At 40.9% G+C, this 13,147-nt stretch overlaps 1 protein-coding gene across 1 annotated transcript in view; it reads right to left on the bottom strand.

Moving 5' to 3' along the window:
- Nucleotides 1–2,719: 2,719 nt before the first annotated feature.
- Nucleotides 2,720–13,147, bottom strand: part of LOC308285285 (extracellular calcium-sensing receptor-like) — a gene marked incomplete at both ends in the record, with an annotated part of 43,454 nt that continues 33,026 nt past the window's right edge. The window contains 6 exons of the mRNA XM_080726001.1: nt 2,720–2,926; nt 3,654–3,767; nt 6,165–6,471; nt 10,444–10,729; nt 11,672–11,795; nt 12,880–13,107. Of these exons, the coding sequence (XP_080582127.1) occupies nt 2,720–2,926; nt 3,654–3,767; nt 6,165–6,471; nt 10,444–10,729; nt 11,672–11,795; nt 12,880–13,107 (1,266 nt within the window). The remainder of the gene's footprint in view (nt 2,927–3,653; nt 3,768–6,164; nt 6,472–10,443; nt 10,730–11,671; nt 11,796–12,879; nt 13,108–13,147) is intronic.

Here is a 13,147-nt window from a genome sequence, read left to right as displayed (position 1 = left end):
GTATGATTTTTCACTATTTGGAATGTCACACCAAATGATTTAGTGTCACACCGTATGATCATATCTTCATGTGTCAAAGCAAACTGTGTTTTAACCTATCTATTAGTGAGTACTGAACTTTACTGATTGATTAAACAATTACCCAGGATAACATGGCCTTAATATTTCTGAACAGGATATTATTGTAGGGCTTTAACATGGGATAAGAAAGAATTGTAGTAGTAGATGGATGATGAGGATGTGCACAGGAATGCTACGCACACCTAAGTCTTCTGCCGGCCCACGGCAGAAGGATCCTAAAGAGACAATAAGGCGAATACACTTGGAACCAAGGCAACATTTTATTAACACCAATTAGTGGAAACAGAACTCAGCATTCAGGTAAATTGCTTTTTTCCAAAGTCTCCTGAACTTGAACACAGCATTTTGTGTTGAACAAATGTAATTAGGAATCATGACATTACACCACATCTCCACTAGCTAAAGAGTGCTGGGTTGCGCAACTCCGAAAATAGCTGATCTACAAGCTCTCGCAGCACAACGTGTTGAGAGCTTGTAGATCAGCTATTTTCGCTAGTTTTGTCTCGGGTCCTACCTTAACACTGTCCACTGTCCAGTCCAGTGAGTGAAAGTACAAAAGTATTAGATCAGATTAGATTATACATTTAGACTGTATTGTACATCAGCCAGTCGTATTTGGTGAGGGTAGCAAACCGGCTGCCTTGTTGCGGTTCTGCTATGCCACAGACAACCTCCTGCTCTTCGTAGAAAATGCAGTCTCGCCCCTTTGGCTCCTCTCTCCTTGCTGGGTCATTGTTTAGTTTCTCCCTGTACTTTCTCGTTCTCTCAGTACTTGTCATTTTCCAGCTGACAAAAGAAAATGGAATGTATAGTTTAAGACAAAGAGAAAATATTGTTTAGATTGAAACAATATGTTAAGGTTTCTGTGAAGGGGTTTCTGCTCTGTCTGATGAATTTGAAGTATCACTGAATGAAGCTAAATTACATTTTATGTAAAAATGTTTAAAACAAATGTTTAAATGTACAAAAGAAACATGGAACTTTGTTATTTATTGTTATATCTGTAGTTAAATACAGTATAAATCATATGGTGTGACAATCAAGTCATATGGCGTGACAAGCAGACATGTCACACCATTATGATTAAGTGTCACACCATATTACGTTTTCTGCATTTAGGTTTACCTTGAGGCTACTATGTACACATTAGCATGCTAACAGCATGCTAGCTATAACAAAGCAACCTAGATCTACATGGAAATATGACCAAAACTTCAAATAACTTAAGATTTTTTTAATGAAAAGGTGTCACACCAACAGACATCCAAAGTGGTGAGTTTGTCAAAGTTTCAACAAGATGGCATTTCATGAAAATGTTAAAATCATAACTCACCTCAGACACCTAGCTGTCTTGCAGTTGTGCTGGGAGTGCTGAATACAGAAGAAGGACCTCTCTAGCCAATAGGTGTCCAAATAATTGCCTGTTTAATTTGTCCAAACTAGTGTCACACCAAATGATTTTGGTTTGGGGGACAAAATGTTTTTGATCAGAAATGACTGAAAACATTATGCTTTGACTTTGAAAAGATATAGGCTCACAAATAGACATTTTCTTAGCCTAAATTCATTTTCAAATGATTTTTAGCAATTCTTTTTCTTAGTTTTATTCAAGTTCCCACTTTGAGAAACAAGGTCAGGACAGTCACACCATATGAGTTTTGCCATGTTTGGTTGAAAATTCTGAAGAAATGAGGAATGAAATGTTTTAATCTTTGGTAAGTTCACATAAAGCTTAATGTCCTGCACAATATTCAGAAGGTTTTTGACAAATATATTTTTTATTTATACATGTTTGACACCGAGGACAGCGAAAACGTTACGTCACGTCACCCACCCATATATTATTGTTATAAAATAAAACATGTTCTTTATCGTTGCATCAGGTCTGCTCCTATACATAATATAATATAATATAATATAATATAATATAATATAATATAATATAATATAATATACTACAGTGTTATTGTTATAAGATAAAACATGTATTATTTATCATGTCTGCTCCTTTACAGTATATTATATATATAATACTAGTAAGGCATGACCTTAATATTGATGACATCAGGACTGGGATCTCCATATATGGGCATAGAACGGACAAGGACGTAATTAATTTGCAAGTGTGATCTGGGAATGCCCATATATGGGCATTCCCATATATGCCCTTAATTTTGATGACACTGGGACAGGGATCTCCACATATGGGCATACAATGGACAAGGATGTAATTCATTTGCAGGTGTGATCTGGGAATGCCCATATATGGGCATGTTCTGACATCACATTGTCGACTATAAATGGGCATAAAATATATGGGCATAAAAGGGACATGAAGCCAGAATGTGATGTCAGAGCAGCAAACCCATTCGTTGTTCCCCTACATCACAGTAGGGGAACATGGCATGATGTCAGAGTGATGTCACAGTGACAAGGGAACCAATAGACTGTAAAAATGTGTACTGACTGAAGGTAGGACTGACACAGACAGATGGAGACAAGCTGCAACATTCCTAATGATATACTGCAACCTTCGGTCGCAATAATATTATTGTTAGAAATTAAAACACATATTATTGATTGTTACTCCTACGGCCTTTTATAAAATAAAACATTAATTATTAATCACATGTATGCTCTATGTCTTGGTGGTGCCGCGGCCCATGATGTTCTTCTTCGTGTTCCTCTCTGGCTTCAGCAGCATTATGTAACACTTGGGCACGAACAGCGCCACCAGGAGGCCGAAGCTAGATGCCAGGATGGCGAACACCTCCACGACGTCTGCATATTTGCCCGGAGAGCTGATGTAGGCGGGGACGAAGGCGGTCCACACGGCGCAGAACACCTAGTAAAAGAAACATTATGAAAAATCTGCCAACCAAATCGTTACCAAGAAATGTCTTCACCAATGTGTTTCTAAAGGTGTGTAACCGTTGACTGGTCGAGCTTCACATGACGTTCTGGCTATCTAGGCAATACATAGGCAACAACACTTGCAATTTCCAATTGCATCGTTCTAGTTATATTATGTCCAAGTTAGGAAAAAATACAAAAAAAAAAATTGCTTTAAAGGACTTCACCTCCAAAATGACTTTTTTTAAATTGATTATTCACACCATGGAGACTTGAATTCAATAATAATTTTATATTTTTGTTGCAATCCTAAGACAAAAATATCCATCATACCATCCGGAATCAATGGGGTACATTTTCTCTCTCTCTCTCTCTCTCTCTCTCTCTCTCTCTCTCTCTCTCTCTATATATATATATATATATATATATATATATATATTTTTTTTTTTTTTTTTTTTTTTTTCTTAGGAATGCGACACAAATATTATTGAACTCAATTCTCCATAGTGTGAGTAATCAATAGAAAAAAAGTCATTTTGCTTTCGGGGTGAAGTGAACTACTCCTTTAAGTAGCATGTGGGGGGTCAAAACTAGAGTTTTTTTTTCATGATTCTGAATTCATTTTCACGAAAAACATTCCTCGGGCTAAAAACGGCCCCCACAAAACTGGAATGTTTTTCATGTTGGCTGAAACATCTGATCAAAATGCCCTCACTAACCAGCATGCTGAAGGTGATCAGCCTGGCCTCGTTGAAGTTGTCGGGCAGATTCCTGGCCGCGAACGCCAGGCCGAAGCTGAGGAGCGCCAGCAGACCCACGTAACCCAGTAACACCTGGAGAGAGAAATATGGAATTATTCACTTAACCCTCTAAGGCCCAAAAATAGAAATACTTGAAATAAAAAATTGAAAAAAATCTGATGGTGTTGTAGGAGTCCTAATAAGAGGAATAGCTTCCAAGAAAAAGTGAGATGTTGTTCGTCAAAACTCTGGAATGTCAGCGGGTGTGGCGGGTGTGAATATCAGCCTCTGTGGGGGGTATTTATATGCAAATATTGTGGCCAATGGCATTGTAATACTAAACAATAGAATCCAATGGTGATAGGGGGAGCTAAAATAAAATGATTTAAACCTTTTTTTGGATAAAATACAAACGTAATATTACAACAGTGAGCCTTAGAGGGAGGAGTACTTCACCCCCAAAATGACTTTTTTCTATTGATTACTCATGCCTTGGAGACTTGAGTTCAATACTGTGTTTAGTGTTTTGTACCAATTCTAAGACAATAATTTCAATAAATGTACCCCCATTGATTCTGGATGGGGACCCAAATGCAATGTGGGTCCCCATAGAATCAATGGGGGTACTCATAATTATCTTATGAATGTGACAAATACAAACAAATATTATTTAACTCAAGTCTCCATGGTGTGGGTAAGCAATAGAAAAAAAGGGGTGAACTACTCCTTTTCTGTTCAAATGTATCTTGCTTATTCTGTGTTCGGGTGTAGTTGGGTATGGTTTACACCGTCTTCTCTAGGCCTGTTAATGACTTCCTCAGTTGATTTATAATTCAATGACTTGGTCTTCTTATGTTGTGGTTAAGTGTGAACAGGAACTCTTTGTTTCTTTAATTGTGGGCTCGCTGCAAGCAAGCACACATATGTTATCTTCATTATTTATCTATGAGTCAAGTTCTCCTCAAACCTTTGTGCCGACAGTACAAAGGCAGGGCCCTTAGTCAATGAGCAGCAGACAAAGGGTAGCCCCATATAGAACCTCACCCGTCGCTGCATACTGTTGTGCTCCGAGATGAGGTCCTAAAAAGATGTCGTTGCGATCGCTGGGACTGCCGCAACAACGAGTTGGAAAACACTCAAAACGACATTTTATCCAAAAAGTAAAGGTACTGTAGTTCCGAGCTCACAGACTGTGGTTTACCTAACCTCGGTAAATAAAACATCAACCACGGCGTTGGGAAAACGGTTTAAATGGCTTATTTAGTCTCATTAAATTCAGAAAAGCCCCCGGCGGCAGGTGCAAGTACTGCATCTTTCCCATTGTAGCAGATACAGTTTTCCCAACGCCGTGGTTGATGTTTTATTTACCGAGGTTAGGTAAACCACAGTCTGTGAGCTCGGAACTACCTTTTTACTTTTTCGATAAAATGTTGTTTTGAGTGTTTTCCAACTCGTTGTTGCGGCAGTCCCAGCGATCGCTACGCCATCTTTTTAGGACCTCATCTCGGAGCACAACAGTATGCAGCGACGTTTGAGGTTCTATATGGGGCTAGACAAAGGGTAGATCTTTGTGCCCATACATGGTGTTCCATGCAAGCCCACATTGTTTCGTAGGAGTATTTCTAGTTAAGAGTTGTTGTGCTCATTAGCTGTCTGGTCGTAATCGTTTCACTCCACCTCTTTTTTTACTTTTCTATAGACCCATTTCTTGTTTACAAACATTGAGACTAAATGCACAGGTGACTGTATCATGTAATCAATTCCCAACAATCCCCAAACCTGTTGTTTTGGTCGAGCGCTGGTTTTATTGGCTCATTTGGTACCGACCTGCGCGCGCATCTAGGTTCTTATCAGTGTAACGTGTACCAGAAATGCATATATGAAATGCATTGTATTGTACTATTCTGGAGACTCAATCACCTCGCATGCCGGAGGGCTGGTTGTTTCTCTAGGGATCCCTGTTAAATTGATTTGATTGTCTCATCACATCTTGTGCTCTCCTTATGTTTTGTTATAATTATTAGTATTGCATGGTGGTGGAAAAGGTACTCAGATTTTTTACTAAAAAGAAAGTAAAAGTAGCAATACTGCATTTTGGAAATGCTCAGTTACAAGTAAAAGTCAAGAATTCAAAATGTAGGCCTACTTGAGTAAAAGTATGATCTACAAGCTCACAAGCTTACAAGCTCACAACGCGTCCCACTGTGACACGTTGTGTGTTTGTAGATCAGCTATTTTCAAATAGCCTATATATGAAATGGGGCTAAAGTGGTTAATGTATGTTTTATAATATTATAATTTAAATCTGCAAAGTAACCAGTAACTACAGTCTTCAAATAAATGTAGTGGGGTAAAAGTACAATATTTTATATCATGTAATACAATAAGTATTGCAAATTAGAAATACTCAAGTAAAGTACAGATACCTCAATATTGTAATTAAGTACAGTTAGTTACTTTACACCACTGGTATTTCATGCCATAACGCACCGCGAAGCCGACGGCGGAGCCCACCGCGCACTCGTAGACTATGGTGTCGCTGTGGTAGCGCGTGTTCTTATGGGGCGTCGGCGAGGCGGACCCCAGCCAGGCGGCGCAGACGACGGCCTGGACGGAGGTGAGCGCCAGGACCGTTCCCCTCTGCTGCGCGGCGCCGAACCACCTCAGGACGTCGGCGCCGCCGGGCTTGGAGGCTTTGAAGACGGCCAGCACCACCACGGTCTTCACCAGGATGCAGGACACCGCCAGGACGAAGCTGATGCCGAAGGCGGCGTGTCTCAGCTGACACGTCCACGGTCTGGTGGAAGACGCGGAAAAGATGGATTCAAATTAGGGCATCAACGAAAAAGTTGACAAGTCGACTGAAGTCCTTATCAGAGTTTGCGTTGAAGAGCCTATCCCCGCAAATTTTAGGTGTAAAGCTATCCACCTAAAGTGCGAAAATAAGTGGAGGCCATCATAGTCAGTCACGGTGAAGTCCTATTGGTCCAGATCGACCAATCAGTGAACGGGGTGATGGGCCGATCTGTCTGATAGTAAAAAACAGAGAGATGTGTCGGGTTTCGCGGTGGATAGCTCTTCACCGCGAGTAATGACGTAATGTTGTAGTTTTATGACTTAAAAAGACTACACCGCGGGGGATAGCTTATCACCGCGGTGCCTACTATAGGGGCATGAGTCAACTTCATTACACAAGTCGACTCCCACCAGAGAAAGTCGATAGTCGAAGTTGAAAAAAATAATCCTTTGTATTTTTTTCTATCATTATTTTTGCTCCATGCGTGCCTCTGTAGAGCATTCAAACGGTAGGATTGCTTATTGTCAAGGAACGGAATGATCCAATATTACAGTGCTACATTACATTTGGTATAACACGGTTCTATTGTGAAAATAGCAGATCTACATGCTCACAGATCTACATGCTCACAATAGCAGATCTACATGCTCACAACGCCTCGCGTTGCGAGGCGTTGTGAGCATGTAGATCGGCTATTTTCACAATTTCTGCCTCTATATATCTGACAATTTGGTCAATGTTTCATTAGTCATTTTAGAGGTTTAAATTTTAGAGGAGATTAAAAAGTCCTTAAATTGGCACTTTAGAAATGTGAAGATACCCTCTGGGGAAGGCGCGGACAACATGGATTAAAATTCAGTGTTGGGGAAGTTACTTTGAAAGCGTAACTTGTACAGTTACAAGTAACTCACCATGGCAGTAACTTGATCAAGTTAAAGTTATACCCCTGGAGAAATGTAACTTATAAAGATTCAAGTTACATAGAAAAAGTAACTTGAGTAACTTGAGTTATTTTTTTTTTCAGCGTTAAATTGAGAACAAAATATAATATCTTACAAAAAAAGTCACATGCCAGCAGAAATATGCCACTCAACTGAGTTTTAAAGTTTTATTTCAAAAAGGTTGACATTTTCTTTAGTAAACATCTGTGTTCCTAAAATAAAGTTAAAAAAAGAAGAACATTTTGATCTGTTGAGGACATTTGATCGTCAATCTTAACAAAACTTAAATGTAAAATTAAAACTTCGCTTGTAACTTCTTGTAACTTGTAACTTGTGCCAAAAATGACCCAAAAGGTATCTCAGTTACTTGACGAGTTACAGAAATATGAATGTAACTCAGTTAACAGCCAGTTACAGCAAAATGTAACTTAGTTACGTAACTCAGTTACATGTAACTTTAACTTCCCCAACAACTTTAACTTCCCGTTCAAATTAGGGCGGGGAACAATAATCAAATTAAATTAAGCCCCTTTTCTACTGGCCAAACACCACACCACTCCACACCACACCGCCCACTTGTGCAAGGTTTTTGTAGTTGTAATACATGATAATAGATGCTATTGTGTTATAACCACTATTATAATATATTATAGTGTATTATAATTATCATAGTAATACATTAATATGTTATAGTGTATTATAATCACAGTTATAATCCATTATAATGTATTATAATTTAGGATAGTTGTAATAAAATGTATATTGTATTATAATCACAGTTAAAAGGGTAAATTTGTTTCTTACTGACAGGGGTACTTTTGTGTAATGGAAAATGTAGATATTTTTTATGTGGTGTGGTCTGTGGTGTGGTGTTAAAGCTGCAGTCGAAAAGGGGCTTTAGAGGCTTTGTAATTAATTAATCACATGTTTAATCGTATATAATTATTTGACCAGTGAAGCCAATTTATTTAAATTAAAACACATTTTGGAATAGAGCGCATGCGCGTGACATCATCATCATCATACCCGGATGTTGTGCAGGAACGCCTACTGGCAAAAGATTCTGACAGTTTCTGCCTCTAATATTTGACAACTTGGCCAATGTTTAATTTGTCATTTTAGAGGTTTTAAAAAGTCTTTAATGTCACTTTAGAAATGTGCATATACCCTCTATAAACTTAAACTTTATGTTGGTTTGTTTACTGCTGAGTGAGGAAAACAATGTTGCACATTAAGTTTATCATCTGGGGACCCCCAAAAATAATTTGGGCATTGCGAGGCGTTGTGAGCATGTAGATCTGCTATTTTCACAATATTTATCTGCGGAACCGAGTCACATTAAATGTAATACCTACAATTCCAAGTGCTTGTCAGGGTGGCGGTCCCCAGTTCAAATTTGTTTATTTTGGGGGTCACGGCCTAAAAATGTTTGAGAACCCCTGGTATAGAGCATTATCAAAATCGCCGTCAAATCCATCCACCAGGGGCATTGACAACTCATTCTTATGACTTCCTATCTAGCCAAGCTTTATAAACTATATATATTTTTTAAAGAGAATACAATAAAAAAATAAAAAAATAAGCGAATATTCAACTTCAGTGAAAAACGTTGAATAGTGACTTTGATATTTGAATTTTTGAATATTTGGTGAATGCCCTACTGCAGGGGTTTTCAAAGTGGGTGACGGGTGCCGCGACGGAAGTCCAGGGGTGCCGTGAGATCATTTGATAATATTTGGAATTCATTTGGATACTTGAAAAAATATTTAGTATCATTTTAAACTTGAAGTACAAAGTTATTTTCAGTCAGTTCTAACCAAAATGGCTATTATCTCAACGTTTTCCTCGCAACATAATCACTAAAATATCGTCACTGTTGGGCAGAGGCCTCTGTCGCACAAAACTAGTGAAAACAGCTGATCTACAAGCACACAACGCCTCACGATGCGAGGCGTTGTGTGCTTGTAGATCTGCTGTTTTCACTAGTTTAGTACATTTTATAGATGATAAATGCAAAACGAACGGTTTTGGACATACCTGTACAAGGTTTCCACCCGACAACGGCGATATGCTATAAATTTAAGGTGCTGGGAGTGAAAATGATAATGTAGGGGTGCCTCGGATTAAAAAAATATTTATGCGGTGCCCTGAGAAAAAACTGTTTGGGAACCCCTGCATTAAGAGACTCCTTGCAGAGACGTTGTGGCGGCGGCAGGGGCGTCTTACAGACTTGTCAGACAGTTCGGGGGGATGGTCGGCAAAACTGGAATAGCGGCTCTACACATGCACAAATGAAAAATATAGGACTCCGTAGTAGTTCTGCAAAATGTGTGCGACTGAGTAGGAAGCCTTGTTTAATGTATTAGTCTGTATTTTTCAATAAAAATAGTTTTTTACCAAGTGTGTGTGTCGGAGTGTCACTGATTTTGGTTAAACATGGCTGCACTTATCACGTGACATTGATCCATTCCCCCATTCGCTCATACAAGGACATGTGTATACCAAGCCCCCAGAACCCTCTGAAAAATGGACATGGTGGCCGTTTGAGGTACTGCAGGTGGGGCCACTAATCCTGAACGCGCATCTAGGCTTCTTTGTATTGACGCGCGTTCATACCGGAAGTGCTCGTTCATGAATTGGAGCCCCAGCGCGTCCATGAACACAAACTATGACGCAAAATGCGTCACAGTGGCCCCACTACGTCACGTTTCAGAGGCGTTTCAAACGCGGAAGTACGCTTCATGCACTGGGTGAGCAACTCAATGCAAGTGGAGTGCATCTCTCCACTCCGACATGTCTCCTTTCCGACATGTCTCCATTCCGACACTAACCCTATCTCTAACCCTAACCCTAAACCTTAGGCCTATGGGAGTGTCGCCACTCCGACAATAAGAAGTCAATTTCGGAGTGGCGACATGTCGGAATGGAGAGAGCCTCCCATGCAAGTGGACGGGCGGGGATATCTGGTGTCCTCTCTATTCTTATTATAACTCTATGGTGTATACGGAAGAATGCACAATGCCCTACTGGCCTGGGGAGTCCGATGAACAGCAGCGAGCACAGGAAGCACATCTTGAGCGCCAACAGGAGGAGGAAGCTGAGCTCCGAGTTGTTGGCGCGCACCATGGGCGTGTCCCGATGGCGGACGAAGATCCCCAGGACGACGGCGGAGACGAGCGCGCCCAGCAGCGAGACGGCCGCCAGGGAGATGCCCAGGGCCTCGTGGTAGGACAGGAACTCCACGCCCTTGGGGACGCAGCGGTCGCGCCGAGGACCGGACCAGAAGTCCTCTGGACAGCTGGCGCACTCTGTAGAGTCTGACACAAAGACAGCAAAAGGTTTAAAGGGACTACACCATGAATTTCACTTTTTCTTTCTTGTTTTTTGGTCTTCCCAGTGTCTCTTCCAGCCCCCCCCCCCCCCCACCCCCAAAAAAAAAACCAAACAATTCATTAACTCTCAAATGCCTGGCTGGAACGCGCCCGAGTCGCGTTAGATTTTAACCACTTTAACCATTATAGTATGCTTTAACTTTAGAAAAATAGCAGATATACAAGCTCACGAGTGCCGCGCTGCGAGCTTGTAGATCTGCTATTTTTGAAAAAATCGTGAAAATGTGTGCAAGTCTTTGAATATCTTTGACCCGATCTTTGACCCGACTTCTAAATCCTTCCTCTAAATCAGTAGTTCTCAAACTTTTTCATGTCAAGGACCCCCAAAATTACAGGTATTTAGCCACGGACCCCCATCTCAAAATATGTTGTTCCAGGGACCCCCCAGAAGCAAATATTTGAGTTACAAATGTTTACTTTTAAATAAGACTTGCAAAGAAAAATCATGATTTTTCAAAAATAGCAGATCTACCAGCTCGCAGCGCGGCACTCGGTGCCGCGCTGTGAGCTTGTATATCTGCTATTTTTCAATAGTTAAAGCAGTCAATAATTCTAGGCCTAAATGGGTTAACTCTAAGCCTTGCCTTTCATTTCAGTGATTTTATGAATTGGCGTATCTGAGCGGTACTCTTTTGAAATCTTCCCACAGCCGCAATCGACTGATTGAAGATGAACACTTAACACTTCAGCTGTGTTGAGGGGTCACTTTCAAGCTTTTCAGATGTTCAAGTGGTTGAGATTACCGCAGATGTAAACCAACTGGTGTGAATAATGCCTGAATGGACCAGTTAATGTAAACCAACCAATGAGAATGGACCAGTTAGTGTAAACCAACCAATGAGAATGGACCAGTTAGTGTAAACCAACCAGTGTGGTTGCTGATCTGTCCGTCAGAGCAGGCGATGCAGTCAAAGCAGCAGACAGGTTCTCCTTTCCTTCTGGCCACACGAGTTCCAGGAGGACAGCTCTCACTGCACACTGACCGAGGAGGCTGAATAAATTAAGATCATGAATTAATAAGCATTTAATTAAACCATCCAGGACAGCCGTCAGGTCGCAATTAATATCAAAACCTAAAAAAATAAAAAAATAAAAAATCTGTCAGTCTGTCAGTCTGTCCGTCACATCACACTTTTGCCCTACTCATATCTCTGCCACCGTTGCCCCATTCATGCTTTGCACACACACTCCTTGGCTGCCAAACCACCACTCCACCCCTCATTTCTCACATGGCCCTCTTCTAGCGCCACCATGAGGCAGATTCCTGCAAAACACATTTCTGGACACTGCTCCTACAGATTTTGCCCTAAAATTACGCAGAGCGGTACACAGCATCTCTAAAGTCATGTCATCAACATGGATCTGTCCCATTTCCCATATTCCCTCCTGATTGGCTACCATTGCCTTCCAAAGTTTGTGTAAGCGATCTGACGGTCGCTTATCTCCCGATTAGGGAGTCTTACTGGTACTAATCTAATGAATAATCATTTAATTAAACCAGGAGGCTCCAATAACAATGATACATTTTTCGACAACTTTTGAAAAATGGCTGAATATTCCACGTCGAGTATTCAAAAGACGCCACTGGGTGTCCTAGAACAGTGTTTCTCAACCTGTGGGTCGCGATCCCCAGGTGGTTCCCCAAATGATTTTGGGGGGTCCCCAGGTAATGAATTTAATGTGCAACATTGTTTTCTCTTTCAGCAGTAAACAACAAACCAACATAAAGTTTAAGTGTAACTGCACATTTCTAAAGTGACAATTTAAGGACTTTTTAATGTCTCTAAAATGACAAATTAAACATTGGCCAAATTGTCAAATATTAGAGACAGAAATTGTGAAAATAGCCAATCTACATGCTCACAACGCCTCACGTTGTGATCGTAGGTCACGGTCTTAAAAGGTTGAGAACCACTGGTCTAGCGAACAGCGCCATCCAGCATCAAAACGCGCAACCAGCCAGAGGACCAGCTCTCACTGCACAGAAAAACAAGTTTCACTCTAGATCTACAAGAGCGGCCCCAAGGGGGTCCTCGGAGATACTACAGGGGGACATGCCAGATGTTAAACGAGACCTTGGAGGACTCAAAGCCCCAGAAGATCCCGTCTTCGTCCAGGGAGAGTTCTTCGTCGCCGGAGGCCGACGTCCTGACCAGGCCCACGTTCCGCAGCTGGATGCGTCCGTCAGGAAGCCACGCCCAGTTCATGACATCATAGATTGGTAGAGGATCGCCGTTCTCATCAAATGATACATGATCACCAGCTGGCGTGGTGAAGCTGACCTTCTCCAGGTAATGAAGGAGCTGCGAACAACATGGAGGACATGACATGATAAAACCTACC

This window comes from Nannobrachium achirus (genome assembly GCF_963921795.1).
Source record: "Nannobrachium achirus genome assembly, chromosome: 5".
NCBI classification, from domain to species: domain Eukaryota; kingdom Metazoa; phylum Chordata; class Actinopteri; order Myctophiformes; family Myctophidae; genus Nannobrachium; species Nannobrachium achirus.
This window is presented reverse-complemented; position numbering and strand designations above follow the sequence as displayed.